This window comes from Delphinapterus leucas, chromosome 17, assembly GCF_059928025.1.
Source record: "Delphinapterus leucas isolate spDelLeu-1000000601 "Yukka" chromosome 17, BTC_Dleu_Yukka2, whole genome shotgun sequence".
In the NCBI taxonomy this organism is placed as follows: domain Eukaryota; kingdom Metazoa; phylum Chordata; class Mammalia; order Artiodactyla; family Monodontidae; genus Delphinapterus; species Delphinapterus leucas.
Window position 1 is genome coordinate 65810290 of NC_143145.1, and position 20491 is coordinate 65830780.

Sequence of the window (20491 nt, forward strand, 5' to 3'; positions counted from 1 at the left end):
TCAAATAGATGCCCTTAAAAAGGGCAAATTCCTGAGTGTAAGTTGTAAAAAAGCAAGGAAAAATAACATTTATTTTTAAGGTTATGTGGTTTGGGGAGGGGGGGAGCACATGTGATTGAATGAAAAAGTTCAAGTGATATCTAATCCTGTGCTTATGAAAAATTAATATGCCATCAGAGGAATCACAAGTATAGCTAAGATTAATGAAAGGCGCTTAAAAAATTACAAGCACACAAACTGATTTGATTAAAAAATAATCTCGCTGGTCGTCCTGCAATATTCTTCAACTTATCCACATCTATTCTGTCAGATGGTTATGATTAAAAATAGGTCAATGGGAGGCTACTGATAGAAATCACATGCAAAATGCACATGCAATGAATAGTAGTGGGAATGTTCAGACAGTTTAAAATGAATAAAAGCTTTTAATAAGCTTTGGGGGGGAGCACAGAAGGAAGAGCAGATTGCAGGGAATGGAGGTGGGGGAAGGAAAGGTGAAAGATTCTAGCATCTTACCAGAGTCTTTATTAGAGTTTTTGCTTTCATTATTGTCTCTTTCACTTGTGTCTTTCTCATCATCCTCAACCCCGGCTGTAGGTTTAATAGCTCCTTCCGTCTCCTCACTTTGTTCTTCTGTTAAGAAAGACAGACCAGTCAGTTGGATGGAAAACCCTAGAAAAACACACATGAAAATAAACTATGTGACCATTTAAGAACTTTGTTATTTATGAATCATTTGCAGACATTCATTCTCAAAAAAGAGCATGAATTTATTAAAAGTCACTATTAGAACCTGCTGGCTATACCAATGCAGGTTTTGTTTTGTTATTTTTTAATCTCAAGCAACTTCTTTTATATCCACTGAGAAAATGTGCCTATATTAAATTAAAAAGAAATCTTTTCAAAGAAGTACAGTTTAAGATAGAAAAGATTGAAAAATGGATGTAAGGCAATTTTGTAATTTCAATAGTAGAACCTCCTAAGCTACATGAACCCACTGCTGCATGGACTTGGATAAATGGCAGAATGAACCAAATTCTCAGAAAAATTTCTGAGTTCAATAATGTGATAATGATGGGTTAAATGTAAGACAGGTGTTACTCCTGCTTTTCAGCCCTTAGACCCCAGAGGAATTCTTTGGAATTTGTCAGAGTAAGATCTCAAAACTTCAGTTACACTGGGATTTTATTTTATTTTTTCTATAGGGGGAGCTATACAGGGCGTAGGACAGAAGAAGGTATACTTCTATGACAGCCACATCACCCCACACCTCATTCACGGGTTTCACACCAGCTAGATTACATGGAAATCCTCATAGTAACTCAACCCTATTTAATTATTCTGTAAATCTTAGCTATGCCGCTGCTGGTGGATTAATCTGTTTATGCAGTTAGCCTCTATGCTGGGTCTGTGTAGCACTAATCCGTGAAAGGCCCACTGTTCTCTTTCATCCTGCGATCATTTGTCTCTCACTGTGCTGATGTCGCATTTTAATGAATTTTTAGCAATCTGAGTAATGCCAGATAACCAGACTCCCAACTCCCCACAGCATGGCATGCTGTTCTCATTGCAGCACGAAAAATAAAAATCATATTTCCCTGTTCAGGTAGGAATTACATAAATTAGGAGAAGAAGGTAAAATGGGATTAGAAGCACCAGGCTACTCAATTTCATAAAATCTTTAATGACCATATAAATTAACCCTGGAAAGGCAAAAGGTCATCGACACCCATTTGCATACACTCTTCTATTTGCTTTTGATAAGCAGAGCTTTTATGCAGAGAACATGATACAATTAACCCTTCAAGAACCGTACAAAACGCAGCTCCGGACATTTTAAGTGTCAAGCATTAACTGAAAATTACACACTGCATAAAATTTTCATTGCAAATGCTATAGTGATTGAAAGGGGAAATCATGGCCCTCTCCACACCCCATGTTTTTTTAATAACGTTCTGACAGCAGAATGAAATATCCACTGTCATATGTAGCAGCTGAGCACCAAAAAAAAAAAAAAAAGAAAAAATTGCTATTTAGTGCCTCCCTTGCCAGCCATGCTCTACAACTATGAGAGCAGAAAACAACAGAGGGGGGCCAGTTCTGGGCTCAATGGGGGAAACTCCAAAAAAAAACTAAGGGGAAAAACAAGGACGCTTAATACATTTGAAACCAGAGTTTGTTTCGACTGTTAAGTCCTCAAAGGCACCATACAAATCTCTTGATTCCATATTTGCACTTTGCCACTGCACAAAAGCAGAGGGGAGGTCCTTGGGGAGGGGTGGGTCATCGGAGGGTTTGGGGGCAGCTTCCCTTTCAATACATGTGGAAATTGTACTTGAAGAAGAAAGAATCAACCCTCCTCCTGGCTGTAGCCTGCTTTCACCTGTCGGTGATAATCACTGATCAAACCCAGGCTCCCTCCTCCCAGCAGGGGCCCAGGCTGGGTGGGGACAGCGGCCTGGCTCAGTTTGGGAGTCTGGGAGGCTGAGATCATGACTAGATTAGGCTGTGTCCCCGCCAAGTCCACACACGTGACGTGACATCCAGAGTCAGGCCCGCGACCTACGGACGGCCCGTGGCAGAAGGGATGCGAGAGTTCTTGGAGTAGATTTACTGGACCTCTCCCCCAGGGCTGGAAAATGAAGCATCAGAGTGCTACTGAATGTCCTTATCTGGAGGGGACAGAAAATTGTAAGGGCTATCGCCAACTCATGTTCATAAAACATTATGCGTCAGGAGAAGAAAACGAAGATTATGAAGGTACGAAAAGAAAAACTACAGTATCATCTGCGTCTCATCAGACAGTTTCTGCAGGATCCTCTTCTTCATGTTTCTGGTATGTGTCTTAAGTGTGAGAGAAATTCCCAGACAAGTTCTTCTATACATCACTGTGGTGTCTGACCTCAGCCTGACCCTGGCAACAGTTTGAGAAATCTGAATGTGAACAAAGACTCTGTGTCAGCAGCAGGGAGAGATTGTGGGATAGACTCTCCCCATCAACTTAATCGCAAACAGCAGTTCTGAAGCCATAACTTTGCACGGCTCCTCCAAGCCACAGCTCATAACCTCCAGAGGTGGATTTGCTGGCACTCCCTCTGCTTCTGTGACTGCCCACACTTTTCTTGTTCTTCCTTTGAAGTAGGCAGTCAATTAGCTCTAATGCTCCAGCAATTCAGACCTGTTTTGTGGTTTTGAAGGCGAAAGCTGTTTATTACAGGTAGGCTCTTTGGAGCCATAGAACTTGGCGAATTTTTAATCACGTAAAAAAGAATCAAAGGGTAACTTATGTACACCATAAAGTTTCCTACAAGTCAGAAATAAAAAGTCACTTTCATTCTTAAAGAGAGTTTTTGAAATAAATTTGACATTCATTTTATAAATAGGCTTCAGAGTCAAGAGTATTCACATGGAGAAACCACTTTTTCTAGAAAACCTTGTAGGTTGGATTTGGGGCTAAGGGCAAGAGTTGGCTACATTCTATTGAATAATTTTCAAGTACCACATTTCATCAACTGTAAAATGCCATAAAATGTAAGATGCTTATGAAAAAAGGAAGACAATTTTATGAAAGAAGGAAAACAGCATATGACATTAAATGTATTAAAGGGATGTCTTAGAACTGAGGGAAATTACATAAAATTCCAAAACAAGGATACTAAATTACATAAAATTCCCAAATAAAGATGCTAAAGCAGTTTTCATTTTCATCAATAAATTTCTTCAACATGTTACATGTTAATAATAATAATTATTAACATGTTAATAATAATGAAAGTATTATAGCATTTCATAATATTGTATTCACACTGTATATATTTCAATTATTCTTTTGCTTCATGGAAAATAAAAACTATACTATTCACATGTTAAACTTTATGATATGAATGTAGTTACGCTTAAATGCACATTAGGGTACGGTAGAGCTTCCCAATTTTCAGATAAATGATAAAACATTTTTATTTTAAAACATTTCAAAATAATAGGAAGAAGACAAAATAATACTATAGTCATATATACTATAAAAGTACAGTACAGTTAACTTACCCTAGCATTTTTACCATACTAAAATGATGATCTTATAAGTTACACATACACATAAACTGTATTTAAAAGAAAAGTTTTTGAATGAGTAGCTTATTTTCCTTGGAATAATAAAAAATGATTGGAAAATCACTATCAATTTATTCTACAAAATTATATAATTTCGAAGCAAATCGGCTTCAGTGACATGCCTCTGATCTGAACACCAGTTTTGCTTGGTTCCCATTGCTTTATTATACTTGGGTTTGGAAACCCTCTGAGTCTTCTAAGGAAAACACCACATGCTTTTTAAGCCCATGTAAAGAGGAAGCAGAGGTTAGTGACTCAAACATCTGTAATTTTTTTTATGGAGCATCTATTCTAGATTCTTGGCTTACAAGAATTCCTTCCTGGGCCCCTTCATTGTCTCCCTGTCCAGTCCCCACTTCCTCCAAATTTATCCTTTATATAATCTACTTAAATTTGACTTCTCTACTTAAAATCTTTCAGTGACTGCCATCACATAAAGAAAAAGCTCAATCTTCTGTACAGGGCAAGAATAGCCGGTCCTTGTCTACCAATCTGGTCTCATCTTTCTTCACTTCCTACCTAGCACTTAACTCTCAAGTACAGTGTTCTCAAATTTTACGGCACCAGAACCACCTGGAAGACTTGTTAAACCACAGATTGCTGGGCTCTATCCCTAGAACTTCTGACTTGGTAGGTTTAGAGTAAGGCCTGAGAATTTACATCTCTAAGTTCCCAGGTGATGCTAAAGCTTTTGGTCCAAGGACCACATTTTGTGCACCACTGTTTAGACACACGCAATAGTCGTTAATGCCCTCTTCCTTCCTATAAGACATACCAGTCTGTTTCTTTCTCTTATCTAGAACAACTTTTCTCCACTGTATAATTCCCATCTTTCCTTTAAGCCTAGCTTGGGAAATATCAGTTTCATCATACGTAAAGCTGGAGTTAATAATACCCACCTCATGGATTTGTTATAATGTATAAAAATCAGTCAGCACAGAGCAAAACACAAAATAAGTATTAAAAAAATGCTAACTGTATCATTATTAATTGCTTATTTCTCAAAAAAATCTTCCCTGAATATTGAACTAGGAGTAATGTTTCTGGATAAATTTCTTTTTCTTTTTCTTGTGCACTGGTGTCAAACAACTTACGGTAGTATGTGGAGATTATCTGCGTATTACCTACTTTCTCTAATAGGTATTGAAGCACTGAGTTCCATTTGGGAAGCAAAATGGGGAAGAAAAGGAGAAGTCCAGACTCTCTCCCATTCCTCTATTCCCCTTCAATAAAACCTAAAAGGAGTATTTGTTTGGTTTGGTTTGGTTTTGGTCTGGTTTGTTTTTTGCTTCACATCTTCTCTCTCTACTAAATCACATTCATTATTCAACCCTCTCCAGCCTGGCTTCACATCCATTCCTCTTCTCAAAGCGACCAATGACTTCCATGATGTGAAATCCAATGGCCACTTTTCTGTTTGCATCTTACTTAACTTTGCTCAATAGATGTTACTACTCCTTTCTCCTTGAAAAACATCCCTTTCTTGAATTTCTTTGCATGAGACTATTGTGATTTTCATCGTACCCCTCTGAAAGTTCCCCCTTATTCCCCTTTGCTGGGGCCTCCTCCATTAAAAATCTAAATATTGGAGTGTCTCCAGCATTTGTCCTAAGCCCTATTCTCTTATCTACAAAGAATGTCTGATTTGAGGAAAAATAATGATTTCCCTAGATGATTTCATCCAGATCCATTGCTTTAAATTTTATATCTCCATTTGGATGTCTGGAAGGCATATCAAACTTAATATGCCCAAATCAGAGCTCTTAATCCCCTTTCAACATACTTCACTTTGTTTCTCCCCAGTCTCCACCACCTCAGTTAATGGTACCACCATTCACAAAAAGCAAGAGTCATCACTGACTTCTTTCTTTCCTTCTCTTATGTACACAATCCATTGGCAAGTCCCATTAATTCCAATTCCAAAGTATTTGGTATACAGTAAATCCATCTATTTCTTTACATTTCCATTGCCAGTACCCTTAGTCACTTACCTGTATCTTGCAATGGTCTCAAAACTGGGGAAGACTTGCTCTTGCTTTCCCACAATTTATTCTGCATACCTTAATATAATAAAATCGAGCCATTCTCCTGTTTGAGGCCTGCCATGGCTTCCTACTTTGCTTAAAATAACATACATAACAACCCCTTACTGTGGTTGAAATAATCAGGCCTTGCCTACCTTTATGACGTCATCTTACATTGTTCTCCCCACTCACACATCTCTCTCCAGGTCAGCCTTCTTTCTCTTCACGGACTATCACCAACCTCTTCCCCTCCTCTGTCTGTAAAGCCTTTCCCCTAATTGGGTCCTTCTCATTATTTTGGACTCAGCTCACCTGGCATTTCCTCAGAGAACTTCTCTGACCACTGCTTCTAAGGTAGTACATCACCTGTCACACAGGTGGGGTCCTCAGACTTCAGTGGGAATCACTGTCACCCGGAGGGCTTGTTAAACCACAGACTGCTGGGCCCCATCCTCAGTGTTTCTAATTCAGTAAGTCTGGGATGGGGCCTAAGAATCTGCATTCTTCCAAGTTCCCAGATTGGGCTGATGCTGCTTTTAAGGGCCCCACACTTTGGGAACCTCTGCTCTACACATTACCTCTTTTAATGCTTTTTTCACATTTGTTGCGATCTGAAAATAACATTTATTTGTATAGTAATATTGTCTAAAAATGAGAGAACTCATTTGCCTTACTCATAACCTATGCCCAACAGTTCCTGGCAATTTTGAGTTAAACTGGTGATTCCTAGTTTTCCTGCTTGGGGTAACTAGGTCTATGGTATGATGCCATCAATTAAAAGAGGAGAAGAAATGGTTTTGCAGAAAAGAGAAGTTCAATTTGGAATATGTTATATTTGACTTCCCTGTAGAACATCCCTATGAAAATATTCAGAAGGCATGGAAATATCTAAATATAAAGCTTCTCAGAGAGGTTGAAGTGAAGATGTAAATTGTTTTGTTTTGTTTTGTTTTGTTTTTTGTTTTTTGCATTATGCGGGCCTCTCACTGTTGTGGCCTCTTCCGTTGCAGAACACAGGCTCCGGACGCGCAGGCTCAGCGGCCATGGCTCACGTGCCCAGCCACTCTGTGGCATGTGGGATCTTCCTGGATCGGGGCACGAACCCGTGTCCCCTGCATCGGCAGGTGGACTTTCAACCACTGCACCACCAGGGAAGTCCGAAGATGTAAATTTTGGTATCTTTTTTTTTTACAAAACAATAAAGAAATGTATTGAGAGGGAGCGGTCTCCTTTTAGTCTAATATTTTTGTCATGGTCTTGATTTTTGCCCTATTACTTTCAATCTAGTCATTAATGCAATTTTTTGATTGGCTTGAAGTGAGGAGGAAGAACGGAGTTTATGCTACTTTAGCTTAAATATGTTCTTTAGTTTTCTAGGGTAAAATAATATATAAAATGAAAAATAATTACTTATAAATAAAAAAGTATTCATGAGACACACATAGGTGAAGGTAAACTTAACTTTGAAGACTTTTTTAAGAGGGAAGTCCTGAGTTTATATTGGAGGAATGGTTTCATTTGCAATTTTTTAAAAGTATTTCAATACCCCATTATGAATGTGAAGAACTTTTTTTTTTTTTTTTTTTCTTTTTTTTGCAGTACGCGGGCCTCTCACTGCTGTGGCCTCTCCCACTGCGGAGCACAGGCTCCGGACACGCAGGCTCAGCGGCCATGGCTCACGGGCCCAGCCGCTCTGCGGCATGTGGGATCTTCCTGGACCGGGGCATGAACCCGTGTCCCCTGCATCGGCAGGCGGACTCTCAACCACTGCGCCACCAGGGAAGCCCCTGAAGGACTTTTTATAATCACTTTTTTGTTATTCTGTATAACACATTATTATTCCAACTGTATAAATCTGGAAACTGGAATCATGTTTATACAGCAGAAATAAATGAGGTGTGTTGTAGCAACATGGGTGAAATTCCCCTTAAATCATCTGAATATAATGCTGCTAAGAAGGCATAGTCTCCATCTTTTACCACACACATAAGCATGCAAAGCACAGGAACTAGTGATTGTATTGACAGGGCAGTAAAAATCCAATCAACTCATCAATTACCAAAACTAACTCCACCATCCAGGTTGTTTGACTTGGGGAAAAATAATACCCAGCTTATTGACTTATACATTGTGTAAAACTGACCATTTAGGTAAAACTTCATTGTGTGTAAATGTAGATGTGAGAAATTATCCAGCATAAGTTACCTGTTCTTTAAGAAATTGCTTTACATGTGCATCCAAATATTGGCTACATTTGATTTAATTTATTTATTATATACTGGGTTGGCCAAAAGGTTCGTTTGGGTTTTCGTCCACTCTTACAGAAAATCCGAACAAACTTTTTGGCCAAGCCAATATTTAATTTATTATATATAATATTGATATATTCTATATAAGATTTAAATTATTTGTATAAGGGATCTGATCAGTTCTAATTAGAGCAGTTCCAGAGATAGTTCATTACATAAATTATGAGAGTAACAAATGTAGCTCATTCAAGACAGACAAGAATAAGACCAATTACCTGAGGTCGCTCTCAACTGCTGCTCTGTAAGATCATCCTCACAGGTCCTGGCTCCCAAAGAGGCAGTTTCTGCAGAGGACATCAGAGTGAAAGGTAATCAGCATGCCATGTTCAGCTCTGCAGTGTCAGCCAGTATCACAAGAACCCAAAATTTGGCTTTCAAAGAGATAAGCCTCAGGCAGAACTCAGGTGAATCTCTGGCACACCTTACATCCTAGTGGCTGGAAAAATGAGCCCAGGGAGTGGCAAGATTAGATCTAATTCTCAATAATCAGCAGCACACAGCAAGTTTAATAATACAGATAAAATATGGAAACAAGAAAGGCTCATTCTGATTTTTCCCACTTGGTTATTTGGCCAAGCCTACATGTTATAATGACAATGGCATATTACATAAACTATGAGCATACTTTTACTTCTCTGTCAAGGTACCAAAAAAAAGAAAAAAAATAATACTCAGTATATGGTAGCTTATGTGAGAGACCAAAGCAAAAAACAAGCACTTGAAGAAACCTGAAGAATATGTCCAAGTCATCAATAAATCCACATCTTTATTCTGATCTTTTAGGTGAGCTCCAGAGCAGAAGTGCCGGCAATGTTTGCTGGTTTGCTAAACTTATCCCCAGACAGAAATCATAGGTTTCACCTAGCTCCATTCTTCCTTTGGGTTCCCTGTCGTAGGGAAATCTATAAAAAACAACTAGACTTCAGAAATCACTTTCCACACTGTATTCTTTCTCTACTGACTCAACACATGGCGTTGATTCCATTTTACAAAGTCTCTTGTCACGTCTGTTTCTCTATTCTTCTGTCATCATCTCTTTCCTGACAATTTCAATAGCCTCCACAACAATCTCTGGAATTCCATGTCTTTCCAATCTAATATCTCATAATATCTCAAGAGCTATCATTCAAGAAAGTAAAATTGCTTGAGTAAACATCATGGCCCTAGCACTGGATTTTCAGTATATTACTTGACCTCTTTAAGCCCTGATTCCCTCATTTGTAAAATACAGATATAACTACATAAATAATCAACAACCATAAGAGAAAATAATCCAAATAAAGGGAAAATATGATATGGTCTTTTTTTTGTTTGTTTGTTTTTTGCAGTACGCGGGCCTCTCACTGTTGTGGCCTCTCTTGTTGCGGAGCACAGGCTCTAGATGTGCAGGCTCAGTGGCCATGGCTCACAGGCCCAGCTGCTCCGCGGCATGTGGGATCTTCCTGGACCGGGGCACGAACCCGTGCCCCCTGCATCAGCAGGCGGACTCTCAACCACTGCGCCACCAGGGAAGCCCCTGATATGGTCTTTAAAATGAGAAAAGGCCGTATCTCGTTGAGAGGATAAAAAAGCTGTCACAAAATCCTTACACTGTTAAATAGACTCAAGTTTATCTAATATTTCTAGGCAATAGCATCTGTGGTTGATTCTGAGGGCTTTAATTAAACAAATAATTAACCTTTAAAATAGAAGTGCACACCGAAGCACTATTATTGCCTTCACTAGTTGTTTTTCCTGCTACATACAAAACCTTTGGCCTTTGATGGTAAACTATTTAAAAACAATACAATCATAATAAATACCCAGTGTCCTTTCCCAAACAACAATAACAACAAAAAACAATTATCTTGTAACTATATCTTAAATTAGTTTTGAAAAAAAGAATTTGTCATCAGTCTTTGCTTATAAATTCAGGAATAACTTCCAAAAAATCACAACATTCGTGTCCAATCAATATGTCTCTCAAGGAGGCCACTTCTTCCTCCTGGCAATCTCTCATACCTTTATTCCTTGATCAATATTGTTCCTTTTATACTTTGAATGTCTTTTTTTCTTCTCCTGTTAAACTCTCATTCTTCCCTCAATATCTAAAGCAAGTATCACCTCCTCTGTGCTTTCATTAACAATTAGCTTATACATATGTCTCAGTACTTTTGATGTATTGTGATAACTTTTATATGATTCATGTCTATTTCCCCAAGAAACTGTGAGTTCCTTGAGAGCTTTCATTTTAAGAGATTCTCAACTTAGGACAAAGTGAGGCATATCAAAGTCACCTAGGATACCTTTATTCAAAATACTAAACCACACCCTATATCCTGAAACAGATGAATCTCAAGATGAGAATTTTATAAAAGCTTCCCAGAGCCTCAGAACTCTAAATTCAAAGCTTCCTTAATTATACCAAAAACAGAGAAGTCCTCTTACATATATATATATATATATATATATATATATATATATATAAACGTGTATGTGTAAAACCATTTCTTCCCCTCTTTTCTAGCAAAAAACAATTCCATTTTATCAAATAATCCTTACCATTTCTCACACACACACACACACACACACACACACACTTCAATGTATTAAATAGTCTTGTTCAAATAGATATCAGTAGTAGCTAAGTGAATGTGACCAAATGACTGCTACTCTTTAAAGATTCCTGAAAATAAAAAGAAAACAATGACATCTTATTAAGTTTGTATCTCTGCCAGATACTGTGGTAAACTATTTGTGTAAAAACAGTCATGTAACCCTCACAATAAAATCATGAGGTAATGCTTAATCTTTATTTTAAAAATCAGAAGCCTGGGGGCTCCAAGATGTTAAGGTCACTTGCCCCAGGTCCCGAAGTTTGAAACTGACAGAGCCTGAAATGAAACCCAGGTCAGTATGGTAAAAAAGTCTGAAATTTTGGATGTGTCCAGTTTTAATACCACAGTATTTAGAAGCTTATAAAGGTTTTCCTACCTTTGTGAAGGCCAGAAAACTAAGTGTGTGCATGTGGAGAGGGGTGGGAAGGAAGAGGGAAGAAAGCAACTTTTCACTAGTCCGGTGAAATTTCTGATATTTCATAAAAGATTACATTCTTTGAATATAAAATGTAACCAAATAATAGTTTGGTGCCACATTGAAATCCTTACATTTAATAGTGATTTAAGGAAATGTGCAAAATGTCAAAACCAAAACTGTTATTTCATCTCACAAATTAGATCATGTGGCACTTGGAGACTACTCCGAATAGAGTGACTTGTGCAAATAATTTTATAAAGGAATGTAGTGCAGTATGCCACAGAATTCTTTCTAGATCCTCAACAATAGTGCCTCCTTTATACAAATGATATAAATATTTTAATAAAGGAGATTTTAACTTATCAAATGAACTGATTATAGTTTTCTGCCTGTGTTAAATGACATGTTTAAAGCCTACTAATGATACATAGCATCTTTCAATATTTCACTTTAATAACTGCTCTGTAATAACAAATCTGACTGTTGTTAACATGATCTGTCTCTTTTGCTGGTGATTTAATTAGATTACTAACTTGTGTTCTCTAGCACCTGACCTTTCTTATTTAATACTATTTAAAAATAAGACCACTGGGACTTCCCTGGTGGTGCAGTGGTTAAGAACCCACCTGCCAATACAGGGGACATGGGTTCAAGCCCTGGTCCAGGAAGATCCCACATGCTGTGGAGCAACTAAGCCCACGCACCACAACTACTGAGCCTGCACTGTAGAGCCTGCAAGCCACAACTACTGAAGCCTGCGCGGCTAAAGCCCGTGCTCCACAACAAGAGAAGACATCGCAATGAGAAGCCTGCGCACCGCAATGAAGAGTAACCCCTGCTTGCCGCAACTAGAGAAAGCCTGCGTGCAGCAACGAAGACCCAATACAGCCAAAAATACAATAAATAAATTTATTAAAAAAAAAATAAGACCACTGATAATTCATTCAGTATTCTACTCTATTCTGTCAATTTTGTGATGATCACGCATTTGAAAATGATACCAAATTATTTTTATTAACACAAGGTAGGAGTAATTGCTGCATTTTCTGAGGAATAGTATATTAATTACCACAATCACCATCACCACCACCAACATTTTACAGCATTTGCTTTGTGCCAGGTACTGACTGATGCCCTTTATATGTGTTAGGACACCTCAAGCAAGAGGCGGAGCTATGATTAGAACCCATATAGCTTTATTCAGGAATAGCTCTCTTAACCACAATGATATACTGAACCATATTTTTTAAATCCTAAAAGTGGCTTTCTTTCTGATTCTGTAATTATTTCTCATTTCCCTTTTTTCTCATTTGACCTGAGTTCTGCTAATCACCTTTTCCCTTACCCCAAACCAAATGGTTACATCTCCAGAGACAATGCTTAAAACCTAAATTTTGGGCTTCCCTGGTGGCGCAGTGGTTGAGAGTCCGCCTGCTGATGCAGGGTACACGGGTTCATGCCCCGGTCCGGGAGGATCCCACATGCCGCGGAGTGGCTGGGCCCGTGAGCCATGGCTGCTGAGCCTGCGTGTCCGGAGCCTGCGTGTCCGGAGCCTGTGCTCCGCAACGGGAGAGGCCTCAGCGGTGAGAGGCCCGCGTACCGCAAACAAACAAACAAAAAATCCTAAATTTTTAGGGTTCTTACTCCTTTTAATTATGAGAATGAAAGCCCTCACCACTCTCTCTCTTTTTTTGTCCTGCCACACCTACTCATAAGCTTGTCCACCTCACTACTCCTTTTTTCCTTCCCTTGTTTGAATAATATTTATTCTGTAAGTTAACTGATAACTTTCAGGCATTCAATCTTAGTTCAAAAGTCATCAAGTTCTTATCTGGCAAATCTTGATTTTTTTTTTCCTGCAAATTGGAATAATACTTTAAAAAAACTATATAATCCATACAAATCTAATGATCAGGGCAAGATCTGGAATTTTTAATTTTTTAAAGCAGGCTAGATACACAAACAGAGAATTCTAAGTTTAAGATTGCTGTCATTTGGGAATAAATCTAATCTAATCTGCACTTGATTATTGCAGCAGCCCCGTGCTTTTTATATTCTTATCAGCAAATCTGGGAAGCGTTTGGCACAAGTTCAGTGGAAGTTGGAATTTTTAAAATAGTGGTTGAATGTTTAAGTTGCTTAGTACTAAGATAGTATTTGCTTACAAAACTTCCATGTCTCAACCCCTCCCATTGATTTGTTAATGCATTAAATAATCAAGTGCATCACTATTTTTAGTAAAATGTTTAGCACATAAAATAAAAAATACACCACCAAACAGAGTAAATATTAAGCTAATTGGTCTAAAGTAATAAAGAGAAAAAAAAACGTTTTCTGTAGCCCTAGGTCCTAGATAACATTTTGAGTTCCACTTTACTTTCATCCATTAAATATATATATATATATATATATATATATATATATATGCCTATTCTTATTTTATAATTGGAGAATAAGACCAAATTCTGAAAGAGAATGCACAAATTTCAACAGCCCTTCTAGCTCCTCCCCCCATTTTTTGAAGTCCCTCCTCTCTCTACCTCATCTCTGTGACTCATTGTAAAAGGTATCTTACAGACTGGGAATACAGAGAAGATACTTGCAGCTCTCTAGTTTCAGAATAATAAGTGAATCTTTGTTGGAAACCTGTTAGGTGCTAAGCACGTAACACGCATTTCCTTACTCCATCCTCACAGTAAATCTGTCACAGAAAAGCCATTGCTTTTACGGAAGAGGTGAGATATCAAAGCTCAGACGTTTGTCCAAAGGCACAGAGTGGCAGAAGGTAGGATTTCAACTGAGTGAGTCTGATTCCAAAGCTCTGGACTCTCCCCTGGACAGGGGTGCCTCCAGCCAGCCCCCAGGACTCCTGGGCCAGGAAGCCTAAAAACTTTGAGTTTCCTACCTCCTAAAAAAACAGCTCAAACCCCTTCAAAGCAGATTCACCATAACAAGATCAATATTTAGAAGAACACATCAAATTCAACATTTACTACTACCGTGGTAGTTCACATTTTAATAAAAACCTCTGGACTTGCTTGTGTGTTGCAAAAGAGAAGCCTGTTTCCAGTTGAAGCAAGTTTGCAATTAAAAATAGTTTCAAGTGGTCTTCTCCATCCTTTTCCTATGTGGATACAAAGAGTGTGCTAAAAAAGTTAAGCAACTCAGCATGTTACCAAATGGTTTTGAGTTACCAAGCAACATCATCATTGTTGATCTGCAGTGCTTTCTCTTAAATTAGTTCTTCTAGGCAGTAATAGATTGAAGTGCATTGGATGCTCCAGTGTCAATTACCTGAATGGGGCTGGATTTGTAATTTTTTACTTTCTGAAAAAGTAAAGCTCCTTTGCCCTGCCCTGTCTGGTTTTACCCAGAAGTTATTTTTATATAGTAAGGCAGTAGTATCTCCTGGGGCCTCCCGGCCAGGAATGTGTGATCACTTCTTTCTGCTTCTTGAATCAACTATGACCTCAGTGTAATGGGACCTCAAAAGAATTTAATAAGTTCCTGATATCAATTAGTTTCAATAAATTACTCATACATCCTCTTAAGGTCTCACATTTTAAAGTGCTGTTACTGAAATATTTTTTCTTAAATTTACTAATGCCTAATACATCTCTCCATATAAGATTCTATTTTATTTGATTATTTTGAAAGTAAAAGATTGAACTTCTCTTATAATTTAGGGATGATAGCACATCCCCATCTATCAACCAGTTGCCCAGTTATCTAGACTCGAGTCCTTATAGGATTTGTGACAATCTCTCTTTATATTGTCTAAAACGATTTTCATTCCTTAGCATACTATGCTGGCTTGGCTAGGTTTCTCATTAACACAGGGACACGTCTTGTCCACACACGGATCTCTAGCCTACCCAGTAGGAACATGTGGAACACTGGCTACTTATTTCAACACTTTGTTTTCTATCTCATAGCTAGTTTTTAATCCTTTACTTTCTACTCCACAGTTGCCAAGTTTTCTGAATAGCCTCATATTAGGTTAAAAGCCTTGCAAACTTATTTTTTTAAATAGAAAAGAAAATAAATGTTTAGCCAGCAGTGCATCTTTATCACGATTTCCTTTAACTCTATCAAAGACCCCTTACAAGGGTATCGTTTACTCTAAGGGAAGTTACATTCCTTTGTCTCAGTCATTATTTGGTTCGTAGAAATTTCTACAACTTCTCTCACACTTTCACCTCAAAGACTTCTGTAATGATAGGTGCTCCCCTCAAAGACTGCATTGTTTTAAAATTACTGCAACAATACTAGAGTTGAATCAGTTTCACAACTTAAAAAAATGTTTTCTGGACTCTGCAATGATAATCTGCAATGATTTCATCATTCCCAAGATTTTACTTCAATCATATTCAATGAGTTACTTGGGCATGCTTCTTTGGAACCATTATCCATGAAACCATCATTCACTCTGGCTGTGGAGAACCAGAGAAAGTAACCCTGTGTTGAAATAATAGTCATTTTTTAAAAAAAACTATTTGAGAGTCATTCTCTTCGCTTGAAATTTTGAGCAAAGATAAAAGATAAGACATCAGTAACATAAAAATAGCCCACTTCTGCTATAGCTAAGTGGCCCTTAGAAGCCTATGTTGTTCAAAAACAATTTCATTTGAAGAATATTGACTACTCCTATGTAAATGTTTGTGCTAGGGAAAAACAAAAAAAACAACCATGCACTTAAGAAACAAATACACTCAGGCTTGAATCCCAGCTCCACCACTTTCTAACTACTTGAAGAAGCAAGTTACTTAGCTTCCCTGAAATTCAGGATCCTATATGTGAAAATGGAAAGAAAAATACCCAGATTTCAGGGGATAATAAGAAGTAATGTTAATAAATATATAAAGCATCTAGTACTGAGTAATTAGTAGATGTGTTCACAGATGATTCTTCTCTGGCTTGGTCCACACTGCTGAACAGAAGTTATTCAAAGAAGAGACTACATCAATTTGGTATATTGACATTTTAGATTATAGTTATATGTAATGGACTCTCTGTCCATCAGCTAAGTGTTTTAAGCCTTTAAAAGATCACTATTATTTGTGTAGATATTTTAGAAATAGCAAATGTTAACAAGACTAAACATCGGTTTCCTAAGCAGCATAGTTTGTAAGTTCTTTTTCTTTTTTTATCCCTAAGCAAATTTTACATATGCTGCAATAAAAGTAGTATGTGAACCACATTGTAAAGACTGTTCAGTTCACAGTAGTTTGGCCATTTACAAAAGGTATAATGAGGGAGATGAACTCAAAAGAGTTGTGGTAATGGACAAGTCAGCCCTAGGTTTTCCCTAGCAAGAGAGGGATCCTCCCCTCCCCAATTCCAAACTCCCACCATCAGTATAATATTAAGAGAAAAACTCAACCAGAAGTCAAATCTCAGAATACAGGTCTGCAAATGTGGCATTCTCCAAAAATCAAAAAATCTCCATTTATACACAAACATTGGGTCAAGTAATTTTCTAGACTATTCCTTACACTGCAGTCACCTAAATCATATGACCCACTGAGAACATCATCAAAGCACAAAACATTTATTTTTTTTCTCCGAAGCAACCCCTAATGAACCGAAGACAGTACGTTAGAGCTTTCACAAAGCCAAGTTAAGTGGGAAAGGTAAAAAACTAGGAATTAAAACTCTGCTTCAATCCATGTAGATTTAAACTGATCTGTTAGCATTTTGGAGCCAGCCTTCCTATTATAAAGTGAGGATAAAGTGGTCTGTTCTGCTTGCCTCACAAAGTCACCGTAAGGATGAAGTGGAACTTGTTATCATCACCTCCAGGTGATCATGCAAGACAGGGAAATACAATCTTCATGCTACACTTTCTAAATATTGAATGTCTTAAATACGCCGACATGGAAGGCACCACTACTACTTATAATAAACGATCCTATACAGTTATATATATGGGGGAAATGATTGCTTCCCATGTGCAGGCTTATTTATTTTGTGAATTATATATGGCCATAAAAGAAAATCCTCAGCTGACTAAATCAATTCTTTTTATCAACACTGTAATTGTTGAAATAAATTTATCAATAACCTAAGATGGAGAAGTTCCCTAAATTATATGTAAATAATCCTCGGGTTATTACTGTTCAGAGTTTTCTACATGTCACCACATTAGGAAAGGTCAAATTTATATAATCATATAGCCCAAATTATACTTACAAGAATTGACCTGGGCAATGATGGATACAAACATAAGTAAAATAAATCTGGAGAGGGAAAGTTAGTGAAAGTATGCATAGTCCCCGAAAAGGAAGATTAGAAAGGCTAGGCTGAAGCCAAGAATGAAAAATGTACTATTGGAACCTGCTATGAATTTTCAAGACAATACTTATGCGTACCCATGAAATGTTTATTTAATAAATCATTCATTAATGAGCAGATTGATGAGATTTGGCACATTGTTTCTTTGGACTGTATTAGTGGCAGAAAAAATGGTTTCTGAGACACAGCCAATTTTTTTCTTCTTTGTCTGGATGCAAGTATTGCAAAGGGTCCCTTGATCTGGGCAAAGTGAGAGTTTTAAGCAGGACATGCCATGATCATATTTGCATCTTTGGGATGCTATGCAGGGGATGGAATGGAGGAGGAAGAGTTTGGTTGTTCAAAAAAAAAAAAAAGGACACTGGAACATTCATTGTACTTCCATCTATTACCTTCTAGAAGAAATCATGGATTAAAGGAAGAATAGTGATTCTATTGGAGAGAAAAGGAATGTTAAAACATCCAAGGTTGGGGTAAGAGAAAAGATGATGAGCTCAATTTTGGACATGAATTAGAGGAGAGCTGATGAGTAAACATTTAAGTTTCTGAAACTAGATTCTGGAAGAGAAGTCTGAGTTGAAAATCATTTGGAAGAAGTCATAACTAATACTAGCGAGTAGATGGCACTCCTGAGGAAGAACACACAGCATACAGAAGAGGACAGCTGAGGACAGAACCCTAAGGAAGGAAAATTAAGAAGCAAGTGGCTTGAAGATTACTGAAAGAATACAAAAGATGATGATGGAGAACAAAGAGGTAGGCACAAGACCCTGGAGTGATCGGTAAAACAGTGACCAAAGGAAAAGAACTTTCCAGAGGTTTGAGGCACGGCATAAAATTACACAGAGAAGTAAAATAAGGCCCTGGTGATATTGTGAGAGATCATGGTGAAAGAGGCAGTAGCGGGATGGTACATACTTCATAGAAGGAGTAGATAGAACTTGCCGATGGGTCTGATGAGAAAAGTGACAGAAGAAGACGGATCAAAGATGATTCCAATGTTTTTTGCCCAAGAAATTAGAGGAATGGAGAGCCTGTTTACTGAGATGAGGAAAAGTGCAGGTGGAACAAGTTGGGAGCGAGGAGAAGGTTTGGAATCAGTAATTTGGAAAATGTTTTGTTTGAGATGCTTTGTTTATACACCTAAGTAAAGGTGTCAAGTAGGTAAGTGTGGCAGTGGGGGCAGAGAGGAGAGGGTGAGGGAAAGAGAGAAGGAAAAGGAGAAGGAGATGTAGGAAGGAAGGGAAGGAGGGAGGGAGGGAGGAAGGAAGGAAGAGGTCAACATATAGATGCTCATTTAAGTCCTTGAGATGAGATTGAATAATATCACCTAGAGGATACATGAGGGTACATGACTGAACCCAGGATACACTCTTACACAGGACATATCAAAGGAGGGGATGCTGTGAGCAGTCCTCTCCAGCAGGGCAAAGCACTTTATCCTTGACATTGTTTAGAATTGCCAGTGCGTGGTAAAAATGATAATCAAGCAGGCTAAACTTTAGTCAGTCTTATTACTGTTTTTAAATTCCTATAGGAATGCTGCCACTTTATTGCCTGAACGGGGGTGGGATAGTCACAGTATCCCCTCCTCAAATAAGAAGAAACCAGTGAAGAAGACTGAGCAAGACCAGTCCATGAAGTAGAAGATCCAGAGAGAACGGGGTATGGAAGCCTCGTGAAAGAGCCAGTTCAAAAAGAAGGGAGAGGTGAACTTGTTAAAAGTTGCTGGTTGGTCAGATGAGAATTAGGAATTGACCATGATGTTCGCCGAAGAATGGGTCCTTAGAGTCTTTGACCAGAGCTTCTTTTGAGGAGTGGTGAAGGCAAACGCCCCCTGAATGTGGGTATAAGAGAGAATGAAGATGGAGGAATTGGAGGAGTCAAGAGCAGACGATTCTCAGGCATTTTGCCGTAAAAAGGATCAGAGAAATGGGGCAGCATGCGGAGGTGGCTGTGGCATCATGGGAGGGTTTTTTTTTTTTTTTTTGCGGTACGCGGGCCTCTCACTGTTGTGGCCTCTCCCGTTGCGGAGCACAGGTCCCGGACGCACAGGCTCAGCTGCCATGGCTCACGGGCCCAGCCGCTCCGCGGCATGTGGGATCTTCCCGGACCGGGGAGCGAACCCGTGTCCCTTGCATCGGCAGGTGGACTCTCAACCACTGCGCCACCAAGGAAGCCCACATGGGAGGGTTTTGGTTTTGTTTTGTTTTGTTTTTTTATGTAGAGTGATGTAGAGAATGTCAGTATGAGGATGGTGATGAGCTAGTGGTGAGGGAAAATTAATGATGCAGAAGACAGTGAGGCAGTGACAAGTGTCAGGTGATGGATCTCATAGCATCCAGATGGGTGTGGATTTCTGAAGCAAGTGTGAACGGGGATAGAAGTCAAATGATCACGGAAGTCAATGGAAGTTAGGTTAGAACTTAACCTCATAGAAGCTGGAGGCTGTCACGATCATGACAAAAGTTGGGGATGAGAGTTGGGGGAGTACAAAGTTACAGAGGAGAGTAAAGAGGTGCCAAAATGAATGAGAATGTTGTAAAACAGGGACTAGAAAAGAGGGCCAGATAGCAAAAGCCATTTTGTTTTAGCATATAAAATATTCCTATTGTCCTTTTTTGTGATACCCAATGACAGAAACCATTTTTGCTGAGTAAAGATTTGACCAGTAATCCTATCTAGCTATGAGCCAGGACCACTACTTTTTCCTTGTAGATACTATGGAGGCCATGTAAG

The 20491-nt window shown here is 38.5% G+C and overlaps 1 protein-coding gene across 1 annotated transcript in view; it reads right to left on the reverse strand.

The window, feature by feature from the left end:
* ZFHX4 (zinc finger homeobox 4) overlaps nt 1-20491 on the reverse strand; it is a 158689-nt gene that overhangs the window by 23232 nt on the left and 114966 nt on the right. Inside the window, exons 4-5 of the mRNA XM_089899031.1 lie at nt 8659-8727; nt 517-633 (exon numbers count right to left, since the gene is read on the reverse strand). Coding sequence (XP_089755157.1) covers nt 517-633; nt 8659-8727 — 186 coding nt within the window. The remainder of the gene's footprint in view (nt 1-516; nt 634-8658; nt 8728-20491) is intronic.